The sequence below is a fragment of the Trichechus manatus genome, unplaced genomic scaffold, assembly GCF_000243295.1.
Source record: "Trichechus manatus latirostris isolate Lorelei unplaced genomic scaffold, TriManLat1.0 scaffold00001, whole genome shotgun sequence".
Taxonomy (NCBI): domain Eukaryota; kingdom Metazoa; phylum Chordata; class Mammalia; order Sirenia; family Trichechidae; genus Trichechus; species Trichechus manatus.
Window position 1 is genome coordinate 36,938,980 of NW_004443937.1, and position 19,843 is coordinate 36,958,822.

Sequence of the window (19,843 nt, forward strand, 5' to 3'; positions counted from 1 at the left end):
CATGGAAAGGTAAAGATACGGATGTGGTAAGGTGGTCACTTTCTTGGTTATGTAATGACTTACTACAGAGAAGGTCTTTGGATAAGAAAGCTGTTTGAGCTACTCTGTGCATCAGTACTTTCAGCTTGCTGGTGGCATTATTTCTGATCCTCATAACACACTTGCATTACAGTAAAAATGACATACCACATGGAGTAGAATAATGGTCCCTGAACTGCCATAATTGATAATGGCTGCTCTTCATAGCCACCATTTTGCTGTCTCTTTGTCTGGACTGTCACAGGATCATTACAGACATGACCAGAAAGACCCCCGATTACCTGTCAGGTGTTTTCTTCCAGCTGCAGCTCCTGGGATTAGGAGGCTATCGTTGTGAGATGCCTAGGAGAGGTCTTTCTTTCCAATGTAAAATTCCCAAAGCAGTTTTAATTTACCTTCATTGTCAAAGAAGGAACCAGTGTTAATTTGAAATTTTCACTTGAGAAGTGAAGTGAGAAGAAATAGACCAGTAATCACAGTTCAGAAAAGATGGGGTGTCATCGTATGAGACCTTTGATATTTGTCCTAAAATGTCCCAGAGAAAAACCAGTCTTTTGGGTCTTCTGTTTTTATTTTTGAAGGGAACATCTGAGTTATTTAAAATTTTGGACTTTATTATGATCAAATTATAATTTTGGGGATAGATTGTGGGCGTTTTTAAATTAGAAACTCTTTAAAACGATATTATAGTTTAAGGCCATTGTCCATTAGTTTATATAAATCTGATTTGAATCTTTATTTCCATCTTGTACCGTGTATGGGCAACTTTCCCTAAAGGTTCTATGCCATAGTACTGCCTTTTCTCTTAAAGCTGTCTTGCCCAGGCATCATTGAGTGTGCCCAGGTGTCAGCACGTAGATTTCAGGACTTTGACAACACGTCCTGGTCATCTTATCTCTGGCCATTGTACCTTTTCAGATTTTGAACGTGTTGCCCCTCAATCCTTCCTACAGACTTAAAATGCAACTTTTATATGGCAACTTCAGCCTCTCCTGGCCCTCAATCCTCTTAATTATTTTATTTACTCTCCTTTGAAACTTTTCTACCTGTAACTTTCTTGTGTTATGGTAGCCAAGAATGAACCAAGTTATGATTTTACACAAATTATTTCCAGCTCACTTGAAATCTGGGTCATACAACCGGATTCTTATAAAATATACCTCTTTCGCTAGGCAGTATTATTCGTTTGATCAATTCATTCAGTAATTCTAAATGGTTTACTCTGCCAGGTATTGGAGATAGAGCAGTGAGTAAAACAAAGGCCCTCCACACGTGAGATTTACAGTCTCGTGGAGAAGATAAACGATAAGCAAATAAAGCTATAATGTAATGAATATCCAGTAAGGGCTTTGAAGGAGTATAAAGCAGAGTAAAGGGCTGAAGAATGACAGAATGCTGTTTTAGACACATCATCAGAGAAAACCTCTTTAAGGAATTAACGTTTGAACAGAAAAGTGAATCAGGTACATCAGATGTTTTGCTACTGCTTAACGCTTGACCCAGGAATTCACCCGAAGAAAATAATCACGACCACCAGCTGCTGTTGAGTCAGTTCTGATTCCTGGTGACCCCATGTGTGTCAGAGTAGAACTGCACTCCATAGGGGTTTCCTAATGGTGATTTTTTGGAGGTAGATTGCCAGGCCTTTCTTCTGAGGTGACTCTAGGTGGTCGAAAACCTTTTCATTTAGCAGCTGAGTATATTAGCTGTTTGCACCACCCAGGAACTCCAGGAAGATTGTCTGGATTGCATTATAGTGATGAAAAACTGAACAGCCTACAATGTCTAAAAGAAAGAATTGGTCAAATAGGTGATGGCATAACTATTTTCTGTTACAGGAAGATGCTCATCAGCAGAATATAGTACACTATATATATTATGATCCCCCCTACTTAATGTATATTTTTATGTGTAAAATGCATAGAAAACAAATCTAGAGTAATAAATACCAAAGTTAGACACAACTTTCTCTGCGTGGGAAATAAAGATCACTTGGGTTTTTTTCTTTTTATATCTGTATTTTGACATTTTCTACATTAAATATGATTGCCTGTACAGTTTAATAAAAACAGCGGCTTTCTTTGAAAATATTATGCTGAGCAAAATAAATCAGACAGAGAGGGACAAATATTGTATGATCTCACTTATCTGAAATATCGAGAATAGACAAATGCATAATGACCAAAGTTTATTAGCAATTACTGGGACATATGGGAGGGGGAAGTGGGGAGTTATTGCTTACAGGGTACTGAGTTTCTGTTAAGGGTCATGAAAAAATTTGGAAACGGATAGTGATGATGGTTGCACAGCATTTAACGCCGTTAATGTCACTGAATTGTATCCATAGAAAGGGATGAAATGACAAATGTTTTGTTATATGTATTATACCACAATCAGGGAAAGAAAAAACAATCTCTGACAGCATGGGCTATGCTGTAGCTACAGTCCTGGATGAGCTGTTCTTTTATTCCTAATTCCTATGGTCTAATAAAATGATGGATAAATATACCTTTTTAGCCCAACTGCAGAGGTTACACATCGATATTGAGAATCTTCGAGAGGAGAAGGACAAGGAAATCACAAACACTCGAGATGAATTGCTTAGTGCTCGAGATGAAATTTTGCTCCTTCATCAAGCAGCAGAAAGGGCTGCCTCCGAGCGGGATACTGACATTGCTTCTTTACAAGAAGAGCTTAGGAAGGTGCGAGCTGAGCTTGAGCGGTGGCGGAAAGCAGCGTCTGAATATGAAAAAGAAATTGTGAGTCTTCAAAACAGTTTTCAGCTTAGATGTCAGCAGTGTGAGGACCAGCAGAGAGAGGAAGCAACAAGGTTGCAAGGTAAGTAAATGTATTTTACGTAAAGCTCTTAAATCTTGACAGTGATAACTTTATAACTTGTACAGAATAACCACTCAGGCTGTTTTTCTCTTTGATAGCCATAGGTTGTATAAAGCACTGTTTCTCATACTAGGCCTATAAACATATTCTTCATGTCTACAATAGTTAAAATTTTGTAAGAACATTACATTTTATTTAAATAATATTAAAATTTGTTTGCTTTATAAAAGTGAAGCAGGAAAAAAAAGTAGTAATCAAGGTCAAGGTGATGGGACTTCCTTAAGATATAGTTGCAAAGTAACAAGAATCAAAGAAGAGCCATGTAAAATCTGCATGTTTTCAAGGGAAAAGAAAAGAATATTTTCTTTTCTGAAATATTTCTCTTTATCCTTTGAATTATTATGGAAGTTATGTTCCAATATTAACAGATATATTTTGCACTGTTTTAGGTGAACTAGAGAAGCTGAGAAGGGAATGGAAGGTGTTGGAAACTGAGTGCCGTTCTCTAAGAAAGGAGAATGTTTCGCTCTCATCAGAACTGCAGCGGCAAGAAAGGGAATTGCACAAGTATGCAAGAACTCTCTCTCTTTTAGCTTCAAAATATTTCTTTATCTTAAATTTTCATCTAAATTAAATTAAACTTTGATACTTAAATCAAAATTTAATATTTACATACCTTTTAAGAGCAAAATATTCCGCCAGACTTTCGGGCAGTTTGGCAGGTTAGCCATGTTGAATGAATAATTCAGCATTTTTTTTCTGCCATCATCATCATTCTACATGTCATTTCTTCTTGGTGTGCTCGTGAAATACAAATTCATTAAATACCTGCCCTCTAAAAACATCCCTACAGAAATAAACAGCAAAGATCTGTAATTAGTCATTGAACTTGCCCTATAAACTAAATGATGATAAATGTGAAGTACAGGTTTGTCTTTCTTTCCTGCCAGTGATTGCTTCTGTTAGTAAGGGTGATCAGAAGATGTCTATAAAAAAAAAAATCTGTAATACCAAAAGATATAATTCAGCTTCTAAATTTCAAACAGAGTAATATGAAGAGTAGTAACATATAGGATCAAACATTCTCTAAAACCAAGTAAATATTTCTAGTAGCCAACACCTTACAGGCAAACCAGGGAATGAGATTGATTATCCCAGCAAGTTTACTGAAGTCCTGTTCTCCCACCAACATTTGTTCCATAGTTTAAAATTAATTTCCTATTTAAAAATTTGGTTCATTCCATATTTTTATTTTTTAAAAATAATGATTGTGTTCTGAGTATTAAAATAATACATATTTATTGTTAAAACCACTCTTAATAAATCCAAACTCCCCCTCCAGTACACCAAGTAAGGGTCATTACTCTCTTGTTAAGGTTGTGTTTGCATGCCTGAAGAACATTAAGGTTAGCAAAATCTCAATAATCAAGGTCGGTTCTCGTAGAAAACAAGCTTTAGGAAAAAGTCATAAAGACGGGACTAGATAAGTCAGAAAATAATCAAAACCAAACCAAACCCATTGCCAGTGAGTCAATTCCAACTCATAGTGACCCTATAGGATAGAATAGAACTGCCCCATAGGGTTTCCAAGGAGCAAGCTGATGGATTCGAACTGCCAGCCTTTTGGTTAGCAGCCAAGCTCTTAACCACTACACCACCAGGGCTCCAGTCAGAAAATAATAAGCTTTATTACCGGTTTATAATAATGAAAACAATTGTAATGTAGACTGTACATTTGGAAGAGAAAAATTGAGAACTGGCTGAAGGAACAAGACGTGCTGATGTATTCTCTAAAAGCCCCGCCATACAATACCATATGTTTCCAATATAAATATCTATAAAGGGCTTTGATTTTCTCTTCCACTGTCGTGACTTTCCTTCGTCTTCTCATACATTTACTTGTATTACTATTTGAATGGTTAGAGATAATTAATAATAAAGAGTAAAATATTTATAACATAAAAACTTCATAAAAGCAATTCCAAAATATGAATAGGACAAAATAAAGGCCAAAAACATGTAAATATACACACACACTTTTTTGTTCCATGTATGTGTGTTGCATATAGATACTGGTTAGGAGAACCAACTGATCACTGTGTGTCAGCACATTAGGACACATTGTTTGGCATAAAGTGTGTGTAAGATCATGATGCAGACACCAAAGTTCTTCACATTTTGGAATACATTAGAATCTTAAGGAATTCATTTTGTTTGGAATTTGATGAAGCAAGAAATACTGACATTTGATTACCACTGTTGATCATATTAAATTTTTCTTGTTTTTTAGTTACTGGTATTCTAAAGATTGAAACTTGACCTCTTATTTTTGACATATAGTTAATTGGAATCTGGCGTATTGTTAAATGCTATTTTTTAATTACTACTGATTTGTGTAACTGTTTAAAAGCAAGCTCACAAACCGGTTGTGCGTTAGAAGCCTGTGGTATAAACATAGTAGGCCTCGGAAGGCTGGGATATATCAGATCGTTGGCGAGGTCGTCTGCTTAAACTCACAGAAACTGTTTGACACAGGTTCATTCTGTTTCTTTAATTTTTCTGATTTAGAAAGTCTCTAAATTTATTCGATAAGCCTTCCCAGCATTTAGGTAGTATTTAGAAGATAGCCTTCCTTTACAGAGTCTTATATGTCAGTTACTTCCTAGCTGTATTGTCTTGACAACGTCAGACCTGCCCTGGTATACTATCACGATGGACGTAAACTCTGTGGGACCTTATTTACAACATCGAGTCCCATTCTTATGATCCTGTCCTAAGAGGCATAAAACTGTCCCCTTGAAAACCTCCTTTAGATATTTCTGTGGTAGGTGGGAGCCAAATCCCCTAAGAAAACTACAGGTCTTTTGCTCTCTGTTGTCTGTGATGTAGAAGAAGAAATCGAACAAAGAATGCTTGTTCAGGTATATCAAGCTGTTTTCCTAATGTGTAAATCAGGCTTTTTTACATCAAGTCTTAAAAATAATCATAGAACTTAAGCTGGAAAACAGCCTCAGCAATTGAGTTCCACCCTCTTGTGTGACAGCAGAGGACACTGAGACCCTGTTCTTTGTCTCTTATTACACAGTGCCTGCCACAGGTCTCAGGTCAGGAGATGCTTGCTCAAAGGATGTGCTTGCTCCAGTTAAGTGACTTACTGGACATCCCACAACTGAATAGTGGCAGAGCTGGGCTCCAGAACCTACCCTTCTTCTTTGCCCCGTGCTCTTCCCCTAATTCGGGTTATCTTCTCATTTAAGCAGAATTATCTTTATTCGAGTTGGCAGTGGCTCCTACACTTTAAGTTTCTGTCCGCTACCCTATTTGTCAACTACTTACACTTAAAGAAATAGTTGAAATACGTGATTTTTTTTCCTGTAGAAGACCTACAGTGAATGTTTTTATGATATAATCAATATAATGTGATTTAACATAAAGTAGAATTAATTACTTCCTATTTCCATTTTTAAAGTTTTAACCTTTGCATATATTTGATTATCTGAAAATAGGACACAGCTTTGAACTTGCTTTTTTTTTTAGTGTTTTAGTGAAAATATCTCATTCTTTTTCCTTTTCTTTTCTCCTCTGAAATCCACCCCATCTCTTGTAGTGAATATGTATACAAATCATTCTGCCTGCTGTGTCCAGTTTCTCCCTGTGAAGAGCTGTCGATATTTACTAAAATGTAAACCTGAGTGGCTTTTATGTTGCAGTTCTCAGAAGCAGAGTCTAGAGCTTACCAGTGATCTCAGCATCCTTCAGATGACTAGAAAAGAGCTTGAGAATCAAGTGGGATCCTTGAAAGAACAGCATCTTCGGGATTCAGCTGATTTAAAAACTCTTCTCAGTAAGGCTGAAAACCAAGCAAAGGATGTACAGAAAGAGGTAAAGCAAAAAGACATGAGCCCAATTATGGTTGGACTTAAAGCCAGAAGCAAGTCAGATTCCCATGCTGCTAGTTAGAAATGAAGGGAAGCAGGAGTCACATTACCTGTCACAAAGTTGGTATTTGGAGCATCCCTGCTTGGTGATTGTTAGCTGTGAATCATGGTCCATAAATAGAGAGTTTATCAGTAGGGTTTGGCCTCAAAAATATAATATATAAAATTACATTCTTAATGTTTATCTACCAGTTAGTTGACCTAAATGAGAAACCCTTTGTACCAGATCACTCAATCCATTGTTTTTCTTTCAAAGAGAATATTATATTTAATTTAGAATACTTTTGGAAAGCAAGCTGGGGCCACACTATAATGCTTTCCAAACCCCTCAGGTGAAAATGGCCTGAAAAGTTACTTAGAATTCACCTCTTAGTCAGCCAGCGAAACACATGTTCTATGGCCTTTTTCTTTCTTCCCCCACCCTTTTCCCCTTTCTTCACAAATATGCATGTTCACGTTTCATGTCATTTTGCTTTTAAAACCTTGACTTGGGCGGGTTTTTCGAAAAATCATTGAACAATGGTGAGGGTTGACTGTCAGCAGCATAGATACCTTTCACTTCCCAGAGCCTTGAAGTTGCCAGCGGGGCAGTAAAGAGCTGTGTCCGGTCCTGCTGGCCTCATACTGCTCCCTGCCTTGACTCCTGGCCAGTCGGGGTGATGGAGAAGGCTGGTACCACTTCATCCGCTGGTCAGGGACCACCCCAGTGTAGACTCTCCTAAATGAAGGATTTGTTACAAATTAGAAGGAAGTGGAAGATAACCTTTTGTCTTTAATAATGAATCTTCTCTTCCCAAAATTGTTTTTAAAAGATCTGTTTAATCAATTCAACTTTTCTTTGCACTTTCCTTTCCTTGTAGTCACCTGAACTTGGAAATGATTACTGTTCTTCTGTCTTCATGTTTGTTCCTAAAGAAAAAAGAAAAAAAAAAGCTGTAACATTTTTTATTTACATGTAGACATACTGATTTTGTAATATGTTTGTTTTTATCCTATTGCTAAGGATATGTGTTTTGGGGGAAATCTCCTTTCATTTGGAACACAAATTTTGTGCCAAAGTAAATATCTTAGTATTTAATACTGTAAGCACTTTGTGTCCTTCCAGCCCATATGCCGTAATTCTTTCCAAATCTGGGAGGAATGCTGTGGTCGGAAGATGGTTCTGTTGTATGTTGCTATGACTGCAGAAGCCATTTTGTTGCATTATTTGTTTGCCTGTTTTTAGTCACTGAGCAATCGGTGCAAAATGCTTTGTTGAACTGTTTCCACAATGGCAGTGGCATGTTGTCACAGCATCTAAATTGTTGGTAGTCTTTGGATTGCATTAAATGCAGCACATTTAAAAATATGTTTGACCTTGTCAGTATGTTTCTTTTCTATTTTCTTGTTCAATGTTTTCCATTGTGAAATGATTGTAGTCATCACACTTTTTTGTAATGTGAAATTGCTTCTCTTTCTGTTTGTCCTGATGTCAACCTATTGGATACTAACTGGTCTGTAACTAAAATGTTCTTTAATGAGGTTCTTTGTGTAATCCACGGCAAATGAATTATTACCTTTTATTAACATACATATACATTCCCTTTCAGCATTTCCCCTTTGTTCTCCTTTCTCTCATAGAATCATGCTGAATGTGCACAGTATCATGATTATGTGTCTTCAACACTAACAAAATTACAAGCTAAACAAGCCCAGATATGATTATTTTTATTAAGAAGAACCAAGGGTGTTGGTAATATGTTTGGTATTTCCCTCTTAATCAAGACTGACCTGGTTTCTCACCCAAAGCAAGATGTGATCCAAGCCAAGTGGGAGACTGAGGCTGCAGAAGGTGGCCTTCGTTCCGCCTGTTAAATTTTACATATGCGGCAGCTTTTACTTGAACATTTAACAAAGAAAAAAAAAATACATGAGAGAAGTAAATTGTAATCCTCCATATTAAGAGAATAATAATGGTATAACACCTTTATATTCGGCTTTAGAAAGTATCTGTATATTTTAATTTAGTAGGGACCTCTGTAGTTTAAGAATTCACAAAACACTAACTGCACCAATCTGCCCCGCGAGGACTGACTCAGTACAGTTGTTTGGCTTCGCCATCTTGCCCTGGCGCCAGAGTATCTCCCACCCCACTCACCCCCTGCAGGTAGGCAGCAGGGTCTTCACGACTGAGCTGCCTTCCTGTGGTTCTGCTTCACATCTCCTGGAATGGAGTGATTAGGTGCTTTGATGTAAAGGGCAGGCTGACTGTAAGAATGGTGGAAAAGTAAGGGAATATTTTGATCAGCAAAGCACTTTTCACTTTGTCTTTATTACTCACTGTGAAGAATCTCATCATGGATAAATGAGAACTAATTATGTTCTCAGGTACAGAGGCTAGTTGGGGTACACTGACATTGCTTTGGCAGCCTACTGGTGACCTTCTGCTTTCCCCACAGAACCCTACATCTACTGAAAAGAGCTGTCATAAAGCTTGTGAATCTTACTCCTTGGTTCATTCTCTCGTCTGTACTACCTGGGCTTTTTCTGGGAACACTGTTGAGTAATAGGGAATGTCTTTCGTATTTTACCTTCCTCTCTGTACCCGTGTCTCATTTTCCCACTTTCTGGTGACTTCTGTGCTGGCTCTAACTTCCCGCCCCCAATCTCCTCTATCTAATATTTGTATACATTTGCTTCTTCCTTGGTGTTTGTCTCTGGAATGTGTAATGATGAGCTCCATTTTTTACTGTATTTTTCAGAAGCACCATTCTAAAGATATCCTCTATTAAGGGATTTCTAGGATATAGGTAGAAAGGAACTGAATACTTTCCAGCCTCATGGGCTATTTTTGGGGAAGAGAAGGAACCTTCCTGGTGTGCCACATTCATGGTGTATTTATTTTAAGCTCAGTCCTTGTCTTTCCGTCTTGCTTCTAAAACTTTCAGAGATGGCAGAATGGGACAGTGGAGGCCAAGACAAAGGAACAGCCAGCAGCAGAACAGTCTGCTCTTTGAGTGTGAGCCCAGCTTGCATGTAAGATATAATATCTAGAAGTTGAACCAGTATAGAATTCCAGCCTCCTGGGACCATTTAAAGTAGGGGCAAACCACACTGCGTTTCACATTGGCCTTGCCTGTGTTCAAAGGATAGATAGTCCATCTGAAAGTAAATTAAAATACAGTGAACTGTTTTGCAGAACAAGAAATGGTATGTTTCATTATAGATAAAATTCTGTCAGAAACATTTTTTAAATTATTTTAATTTGATGCTTATAAGTTTTACGTGGAGAGAGAGAAATGTCCCAATTATAGTGACAGGTGATTTAGGTACATTTCTTTGCATCATTTGCCTAAAAAAAAAAAAAATCACTTATTCAGAGCACTTTAATACCCTTAATAAAGGGAGGCCTATTTGGAGTTTATACTTTTGCCGTCAAGACTGAAATAACTTGGCTGGCATTGCTTACCGGGCTATAAACTCAGGCTTCCCTAACCTTGCCATTTAGTTAGGCCATGGAGGTTTTCTTTACTTGCTTTCCTTTTGTTCAGTTTGAAATTTTCCTTTTCTCCTAAAACTCACTTAATGGAAAAAGTGACCCTTTTTATTAGAAACAGATGACAAAATGGTGACTTCTGTCAATTTTTTTTTTTTTTAAACTCCAGGGCCAGACAATTGTTACGTAGAATCAAGTCAACTTTAAAGACTTCTTATGAGTATAAATTGTTCTTTATCCTCCTTAAAGCAAAAACGCTTGACTTGAGTGTTTCAGATGACTGAATAGGGCCTGGTATATAAGCCTGACTAGAACCATAACTTCACACTCATTTTAAGTTGAGTCTGCACACTTTTTTTTCTTTGCCTTTAGTATGAAAAGACACAGACTGTACTCTCAGAACTGAAGTTGAAGTATGAAATGACTGAGCAGGAAAAGCAATCAATCACAGATGAGCTCAAACAATGTAAAGACAACCTGAAGCTTCTCCGAGAAAAAGGAAATAATGTAAGTCTTTGCAAACTTGGCTTAGCTTTGGTTGAAAGGCAAGTAGTGAGGGCCCTGAAACTGATTTTCAGAGGACTTTATTACTGACGTGGGAAGCTAAGGGCCTGTCATACAAATGAGCTAAGCTTTTCATTATGAAATTCCATGACGGAATCACTATGCTGTCAGATCCCTAGAAAAGCCTGAAGGCTGCCTGGAGGAAGAACCTTGTTTGCAAGAAAACAACTTACTAAGAACGCTCAGCTTTTCCCAGAATTCTATCACTGAGCCATCATCTGGCTCTTATTTCTCCCCTGCTAGGAAATGAAGCACCAGGGACCCACCTAAGAGAGAGTTGACTCCTTACATTTGACTGTATCAAAAAATGAAGACTTAATTGTTTTCCGTTTTATACTAATTGCACAGTAAGGCACCTTCGTAAAAAGTTCAGTGTCTTTTTGTCTGCCTATAAGTATTAGGAAATATTTGGTGAGTTTCTATAGGACTTTTTGAGTGGTATATGTATATGTATGAAATTGTAACATTTTGGTATAAATGGAGTTTAATGATTATTTTTCATTTGCTGGAAAGGCAGATGTTCTTTAGAAAGATGTTTTACTAAATAAATGTTGTGTTGTATGTTTTGGTGATCATTGCCCTCATGGGCTCTAACCAATGGATGTTCAGTGTAGTTGGTTGTGCTCTGATTTATTTCGAGCCCCTGTCATGGCTTGGACACTGCAGTGAGTGTGAGCCCCACACTTCCCATGGAGGAAGGCACTCTGCTTCACTTGCAGCACAAGTCAAAGGAGTGAGGTTGCATGGCCATCCAGTTACACTGTTGTACACTGAGTGCTCATGAGTTGTGTCCAACTGTCCTTCGGTAAAGAAAGTCTTCGTTTTTAGACAATAAAGACTTGTGGCTTAGGTTGAAGCCTTTCAGAAGTTGATGAATTTGGTGTGGAGGCCTTATACTAAGCAAAAGTGGATTATATTTTGTTTTTGAGAATGTAGATTAGAGAACTCTTCTGAAATCAGATCCTGATGGTTTGGTTTCTTCTCTCTTCTACATTAATTCGTATCCCTCTGATTTTGGAATTTCAGTCCAACTCCTGCTGAATCAACTCATGAAGACATCTAGCATAATCATAATAGATCCCCCCTACCATTAGAACCTTTTCAAAAGTAATGTTCCTTTTATTATTTATAATTGTAAAAATAATTCATCTCTTAGGTGAATTTCCTCTTGTTGTGATATTGGACTTACATTACTAAAATGTTACTTTGTAATAACACTCATCATAGAAATTCCTTTTCAGTTTTAAAAATGAAGTACACTCCAATAACACAGCTGAAATCGCTGAGACTCAGCCGCCCGTCTTGACACACGAAATGTTTATCCTACATTGTGTCAGGTCTCTTGCCTGGTTTAGGAAGCACAGGGCGTTTATTTGTGAGCTTGAAAACAATACCATCCCCTGGGCAAAAGAGTTTTTGTTTACCAAAAAAAAAGAAATTTTTGATGAAGTGATGACATAAACCTTCGCCGTTTCTGAGTATGGAACACAAATAATGCATTATCAAGCAGGGCATGAGTTGGTGAAGTCTTATCGTTGCTCTTTCTTAACATTTTACATTTAATTAGGGTGTTAGGGACACCCACACTGCCCACTGCCCCAGCTGTTCCTTTGAAACTGGTAGTTTACCAACGTACATACCACAGTCCACCATTCTGGATTATGTTAGATGTCTTTAAAATATTTGAATCATTGCAAAACCTGAGTGTTAGTTCTTCTATTACCTCAGCCTTCGTCCCCTCCTCCCTGCCCCGCTGGGGTCTAAATCATCTTATCTGATTTTTTTTTAATAGCATAAAATGATTCTAACATCCCTTCCCTTCTTTAGCCTTCCATATTACAACCCGTCCCAGCCGTATTCATCGGCCTATTCCTGGCTTTCCTGTTTTGGTGTTTCGGTCCATTGTGGTAGAGAAAGGTACAAGCACTACTGTTGAGTCCTTGTCTGTTTGTCCCCGTCACCTGTTTGTGCCATTTTTGTCATATAGTGCATGGCAAAACCACACAGGTACTTTGCTACCTGAAGCAAACCCTTCATTTAGTAAGCTGTGTATTGTGTCATACCAATGAAGTGAACAGCCAACTAATCACATAACATTTTGTCTTGTTTCCTTTGTAGTGATGCTAACTGTGAATTAATTCCAACCTAACCAGTTGTTCAAATGTTTTCTTTAACCGAGTCTTTGTCTCTAGCAAACTGGAGTAAACTATGAATTGCTGCCGTATCAGTACTCCTTCCCAATTATATGTTTAATCAGACTTGAATGAGAAATGAAGCGTTTGCATCTTTGAACTTTTTAGCCAGCTTTCTTCCCCCTTGTCTCTCTCATCTTCCTGTCCGTAGTGTAGACTTTCTTTGTTTCAACCCTCTGTTTCTTTACACTGTGGCTATGAAGATGAAAAACAATGAGATTGGCTTCATGGACCATTGGCTTACAGTCTTAACCCCCAGTGTGCACTTACTTGGGAGAGTATAAACCTATACCGTATCGTTCAGGCCCTGACCTGCAGTAATCAGAGTATTTCTTTGAAAACCAACTTTCTCAGTAAGACCCTCAGAACATAAGTGAAATAGGAGCTGTAACCAAAACAATTTAATATTATAAAACCCTCTGAAAGATGACAGGGAGCAGCCTGTCTGTGCTTGCCTCTAACCGGCATGCATGTTGGCACAGCATATGAAGTGATCACTGGTTGTATTACACTGGCCGAGCTCTTCAGAGAAGTATCAGAGAGGCAGGGTCCCTAATGGCACTTCCCCATCTGATTTTATCTTCCGTGGTTTTAAATTAGAGAATCAAGGCTAGGCTGTTTTCTTTCTATCTCTTTACCCACCAGCTCTTTGTGTAAACCTGTCCCAATATGTGAGTCTGGCTTTTATCAAGAAGTCAACATTTTAGGCAGCAAACATAGTGCAGGTGTCTGTGTACACCAGTTATGCTGGAGTATACAGATGCAGGAGTAGATAGAGAAGCCCGAGCTGAGAGGGTTTCTTAGAAGTCGCCGCTCCATCTCAGCTGTAACAGTGGAAAATGGCTAAAGACTCCTGGGCTGTGTTAGCTTCCACACAGTGGTCCTCCAAAGGGTTCCTGCTGTCACAGCTCTCCTCACACCTGCACTCCCCCACCTGTTTTCTTTTCTTTTTAGAATGTATTCTTACCGATGCAAAGATAAGGTTTTTCCCATATTCTGTTGAGTATCCAGGACTCTCTGGAGCCAAGGGGCTAATAGGTATGAAAAAGAGGGGAGAATGTGATACTGACTCTTGGTTTCTTTCCACACAGAAACCCTGGCCCTGGATGCCCATGTTGGCTGCCCTGGTGGTGGTGACAGCCATCGTGCTGTACGTGCCAGGTGTGGCCAGAGCTTCTCCGTGAGAGCTTCTTGAGTCCGTACACCGTCCTCCCTCTAGAAGCTGGCATCACACTCATGCTGGGGACAGACAGAACCATTTCCTTCCTTTTTACCTCTTAAAACCGCAGACGTGCAAGAATACAGCCCTAGGGTCATTGCTTTAAATTATATCAAATGTATCTGTCTATAAAGAGGATATAAAATTGTGACTTTATTCTACTGTAAGCAATAATTTGCTTGCAATTTTTCATGTAATTTTTAAATTAGTATGTTGAGATTCTAAATATTATGGTGGCCTAAAGTAGGCTTCTTGGTACACCAGATTATTTATAACATTAAATTTATGGGTATTTTACTCTGAATTCTGATGGCCAGATAATTCATTTTTCTGATTCAGTAACTACCCAAACCAAACAGCCAACACGTACATGGGAAGAGGCCCTGTGTGCTCAGTGCCTATCGGTTTGAAATATATACACACATATATATTTTTTTTACATACTTACATCATTTTTACTTATTATAAAACCACTGAGCTATTGGGAACAAGACTTAGAGACAGTTATTTGCGTGAATTTTTTTTTTTTAAAGGAAAAATACATTTGGAAAATATTCTGTTATAGTGATAATTTGGGGAATATGTACATGCTTGTTTAGCCTTAATGTGACTTGAAGATGTGGAGGACATCAACTTTGAAAAACTTTCCATGAGAGTGTGTATTTTCTTGAGCAAACTGAAGTATTTCTGGGAGCAAAACATAGTAATTACACAATTTCAGTGCAGTAAACCAATCTGTTGAGTCAATTGGAATGTAATTTATTAAACCTCATGTATTTAAAGAAATATTTTCTTTAAAAAGCCAAGTTACTTTCTCATATACAGCATTTTAGGAAGCATGCTTTTTCTCCCCCCATCATCTGTCCTCCAAGCATGTTTAATTGAAGAAAGAATTAATCTCTCTTTAGATAAGCTTTTATTGACTTAATTTGATTATGATGTTACGGAGCTAATTAATGTTCGAGATGAGCTGTTGATGCCTACCTACCAACAGATATCCTCACTGGGTATGCAGATGGTTATTTTCTTTTCATTGTTGTTAACTGGGACGTTCTGTTAACGAGAAGCACTGTTTCCAAGATTACATGATAGTGTCCTATGCACAATGAAGCACCTAAACACTGCTTGATATTATAAACTTAAAACACAGGAGTGAAAGTTTAGCTATGGTTTTGTGCAGCACCACAATTACGTCAGTAAAGTTTATTTAGGTCACAGAATATCCTAAGGCATCACCTAGTTACATTTTACAGTCAGTGAAGACTGGGAGGGAATGACAGTAAACGGACTTGAATGTTCTGTGGCAATCCACAGGTCTAGCCAAATACTGAAATAGGAGTTTAGGATATAATTTGCCTTGTGATGTTTGACGGTCATTGTTTATACTTTAAAGGTTATATTTTAAGCTACTTGGATTTGCTGTTGGGAGGATCACTAGATTTCTGGAGGAATTAGTCACAAATGACTTGTAGAAAATACTGTCATATAGTTCGTATTCATCATTTTCTGTTGCAGGAAGCCACTCCACCACAGAATGCTAATACGCCAGTGGTACCCAGTACCTCTTGTATATAGGTTATTGCAAATATTGTTCTGAAATGCTTAACTTCAGAATTACATTTTTTAAAGTAAATAATTGTTTTAAATCTATTTTGTAAAGATATAAAGTACAATAGAATTTCTGGAGTACAGATTAAACTATTTGCACTAACACACGTGATGTGCATGATTTAATAAAATAACTTTACTCTCCCTACGTATGTTTGAGTTGGATGTCATTGAAGTTCTTAGTGCCGACTCTGCTATTGGACTGTTAATAGTCTTTTCTTGAAATGACTCTTTATGCAAAATAACATACGTTTGGTGTTCTTCAGGGTTTAAAAGAAACACTGAGCTGTTTCCTCTAGGTTTTATTAGCTTTTTATGTAACTTACTGCTTTAAATTTTTTTTCCCCCTTTTACTATGGTTATTGTTAAAACGTGACTCACTTGCCAGACAAGTCTCTTTAAATGTAATGTCTAGTATCAATATTTACTTCATTCAAAAGGAATAAATGGGTTTTTGTAGTTACTGCCCGTTCTTCTCAAGACTATAAATGAGCCTGTTCATAAGCAGCACCTCCAGTTTTGTTCAGTTCCCCTCCAGGTTAGATAAAGAGCAGGATTATTCACTGTTAGTGGTAGAGTCATTAAGAAATTTTAAGCATAGTGGTTAAAAATTGAACAACCCTGTAATGGTACACTGGAGCCCTGGTGGCACAGTGGTTAAGAGCTCAGCTGCTAACCGAAAGGTCGGCAGTTCGAATCCACCAGCCACTACTTGGAAACCGTATGGCGCAGGTCAGCTCTGATCTATAGGGTGGCTACGAGTCAGAATCGACTTGATGGCAACAGGTTTTATAATGGTACCTTTAAGAATCATTCAAAGGTGTTACATGGCTGGGTCAGAAAACGAGAAGAACGTGGCATTTGAGGCTAAACAGACCTATATTGGCATTCTGACTCAACCTTTTTTCAGCTGTAGGTAAATAACATTTATCGTCTCTGAGTCTCCATTTCCTCATCTATAAAATGGAGAGAATAATATCTATATTTTTGGTGCCAGTATGAAAAATAAAAAGGTAATGTATCAGAGGTGCCATTCAAGTGGTAAATACGTTTTTATGACAATGTCATACTAGAAAAATATTGCAAATATTAAAGTTTTAGGTGAACCAGCATGTCTATTTAAAATGGATTGACTCAGTTGTTATGAATCTGTGTGTATGAATGAGATATGACTGCAGTGTAACGAATGCTAAGAAAGCATCATCAGTGACACTCCTGGCTACGTGTGTCCCCTTCACAGTTATCTCTTTGGAAAGTAATATGCTTATTTTGGTCCTGAGCCAATTGCCCACTATAGTTTTGGAATTCCTGTTGTAATTGCCTTCACAGCTACTTTGAGTTCACATGTGAAAACCAGTCACATTGCTATATAGTCAGAGGTTTGCAACCAAAAATAGTATTGCCCAGCTTGATCTCTCACCTTAATCAACAGACTTGACTCCCACTGAGTTGGGTGCTTCCAGTGATTACAGCTACTTTCAAAGAGATGGAAGTCTGCTACCAAAGAGAGAAGACTGCATACAAATCAACTTTGTTAAAAATGGGCAGCTTTGCTCCAGAAAATTTACTTCTGAAATTTTATTCTGTGAACGTAATTTTGTGCACAGCATTTTAACTACAGGACATCCAGTGCAGCATTGTTTGTAATAGTGATGAGTAAACAACCTAAATATTCAGCAGTGGTAGACTGCTTAAATCAACTGATACTGCCGCCTCGCAGATTATTGTGCTTGCAAAGTATATGGAAAGATATTCATACTATATTAAGTAAAAGAAACAGGTTACCAGTGTAGGATAACCCTGGTTTTATAAAGAAAGAAATGTAGACATATAGGATTTGTTTATAGCAGGAGGACTTGGAAGGATTCGTACCTGGGCTACTGCTTGTCTCCGGGTGAGTATGAGTGTGAGTGAATTCTCTTCTCCCTTCACAATTCCTGCTTTTTAGTAGTAAATATATGTTGCTTTTGTAAATTTTTAAAAGGTTACTTGGTTTTGCTTTAAATTAGGAAAAAAAATGTTCTGCAGAATTCCAAATTGGTTTTCATAATTACATGAGTAATAATTAACTTGCCAAAGTATTGTTATTAGCTGCTGTTGAGTCGGCCCCCGACTCACGGTGACCCCATGCACAACAGAACGAAGCGCTGCCTGGTCCTGCGCCATCCCCATGATCGGTTGCGGCTCATACCATTGTGATGGGTTCTCATTGGCTGATTTTCGGAAGTAGATCGCCAGTCCTTTCTTCCTAATTCGTCATAGCCTGGAAGCTCCACTGAAACTTGTTCAGCATCATAGCAACATGCAAGCCTCCACTGATAGACAGGCGGTGGCTGTGCATGAGGTGCATCGGCCAGGTATTGAACCTGGGTCTCCCATGTGGAAGGCAAGAATTACGTTACTGAACCACCACTGCCCCCAGAGACACATTGGGAGACTGTAATTCATTGCTCCAAAGTACCTAGCTTTAAAGGGCTAATGTTCATTTGCATTTATAAATTCTAGTGTGTTAATTTAGAAATCAGTTTTATAATTTTAAACACGCTTTATACATATATATACACAGAATTATAATGTTGGAAGGGTCTTTAGCAATCCAGTCTTACCTTTTTGCCTGTCAGAGAAAAAACTCAAGAGTTTTTGATTTGGGGTCATAATAGTAGTTATGTATAGTTATATGTGTGTGTGTATATATATGTATATGTATATATATATAAAATATCTAACAGATAGTATAATAATAGTTATAAAGTTGAGAACCAAGTTGTTGATTTCTTTTTCTGCTAGTCCACATCGTGTCTCCAGGCTTCAGTGGTTTTGTATCCATTCCTTTAAAAAATACTTATTGAGTCTCTGCTATGAGGTGCTCTGTTGGCTGTCCTCAGTCCCTATCTTCCTAGAGCTTTTGGTCTAGAAAGGAAATACAGGCAGGAAAGCTGTCAATTACCATACAGTGTAATAGAAGAAGGCATAGGAGCCTATTGAACCATAAAGGAGGACATTTCGTCTCACCGTCAACCACCCAACCATCCAAGTCAGGGACATTTGGCTGTGGAGCCAAAGGTGAGTTTCCCTACTAGGTGGGCAGAGGAACAGGACTGGTCTCTCCTGAAGTACTGGCTTTGCAAACTGTTAAGATCTGAGATTGATTTTCTTAGAAAAGGCATTGTGATTGGGAAGTGTTTTTAAGGCTTTGTGGACTGCCATAGAATTTTGCCCTGTTAAATAGTTTAAACTGTACCTTGCAAGTAATAGGTAACTAGTGAAGGATTATTTTATTTAGTTAAGGATTTTTCTTTGTAAGGAGTCTCCTCTTGGTGGACTGGGACATGAATTGGGTGGAGTCAGTAATAAATGCCTTACTTGTGGAGGCAGGTGTTCGCCACATCTTATTGTGTGTGTTTACAGTGCTGCTCGTTCCATAAATTAAGCAGCTGTATATTTCTTCCTAAAGATCGAGGGTGTTTCGGCCCAGATCTTACGGTATCTGACTTGTTACCCTGTCATGAAAGGACACTGAGATAAACCCAATGAAAAAGACAGGAACATTGTAAAGAAAGACAAAAGGGATGGGCAGGTGGGGAGCAAGTAGAGGAACTTTTGCTGGTTATGCTTCACTTTTCCATTTTGTCCTCTGGAATAGGCCAGAGTACATACAGGTGGCCAGACTTCATTTAGCAGAGATTCACACTTCTACTCTATGACGTTTAAAAAAAATTTTTTTTTTCGTTGCCATCAAATCAATTCTGACTTGGCAACCTTACATCCTAGTTTGTTTTTTTAATCCTAAGTTTTTATATATTTATTTATTCCATCATCTTGTTCCACATAGAATTTAAAGCAGGCATGCCTGCTTGGACAACAGTTGTTTTCCTGTTAAATGGCAGGAGTGTTTGCCCTGCCAGGGTGAGAATCCTTCCTCATGGAGGGCTCGTCAAGCAGAGGAAGGAGGAGCACCAAAAGCACTAAA

At 38.0% G+C, this 19,843-nt stretch overlaps 1 protein-coding gene across 17 annotated transcripts in view; it reads left to right on the top strand.

Annotated features, from left to right (window-relative positions):
- SLMAP (sarcolemma associated protein) overlaps window positions 1–18,038 on the top strand; it is a 148,913-nt gene extending 130,875 nt beyond the window's left edge. For 12 of the 17 annotated variants that reach the window (XM_012557726.2, XM_023727556.1, XM_004368638.2 and 9 more), the window contains 5 exons: window positions 2,557–2,877; window positions 3,327–3,444; window positions 6,588–6,759; window positions 10,663–10,797; window positions 14,138–16,021. In XM_012557726.2, coding sequence (XP_012413180.1) covers window positions 2,557–2,877; window positions 3,327–3,444; window positions 6,588–6,759; window positions 10,663–10,797; window positions 14,138–14,230 — 839 coding nt within the window. In that variant the 3' untranslated portion in view covers window positions 14,231–16,021. Of the gene's footprint in view, window positions 1–2,556; window positions 2,878–3,326; window positions 3,445–6,587; window positions 6,760–10,662; window positions 10,798–12,681; window positions 12,772–14,137 lie in introns of those variants that run through there. The other 5 variants (XM_023727552.1, XM_023727562.1, XM_023727555.1 and 2 more) reach the window with 3 other exon arrangements.
- Window positions 18,039–19,843: the final 1,805 nt, after the last annotated feature.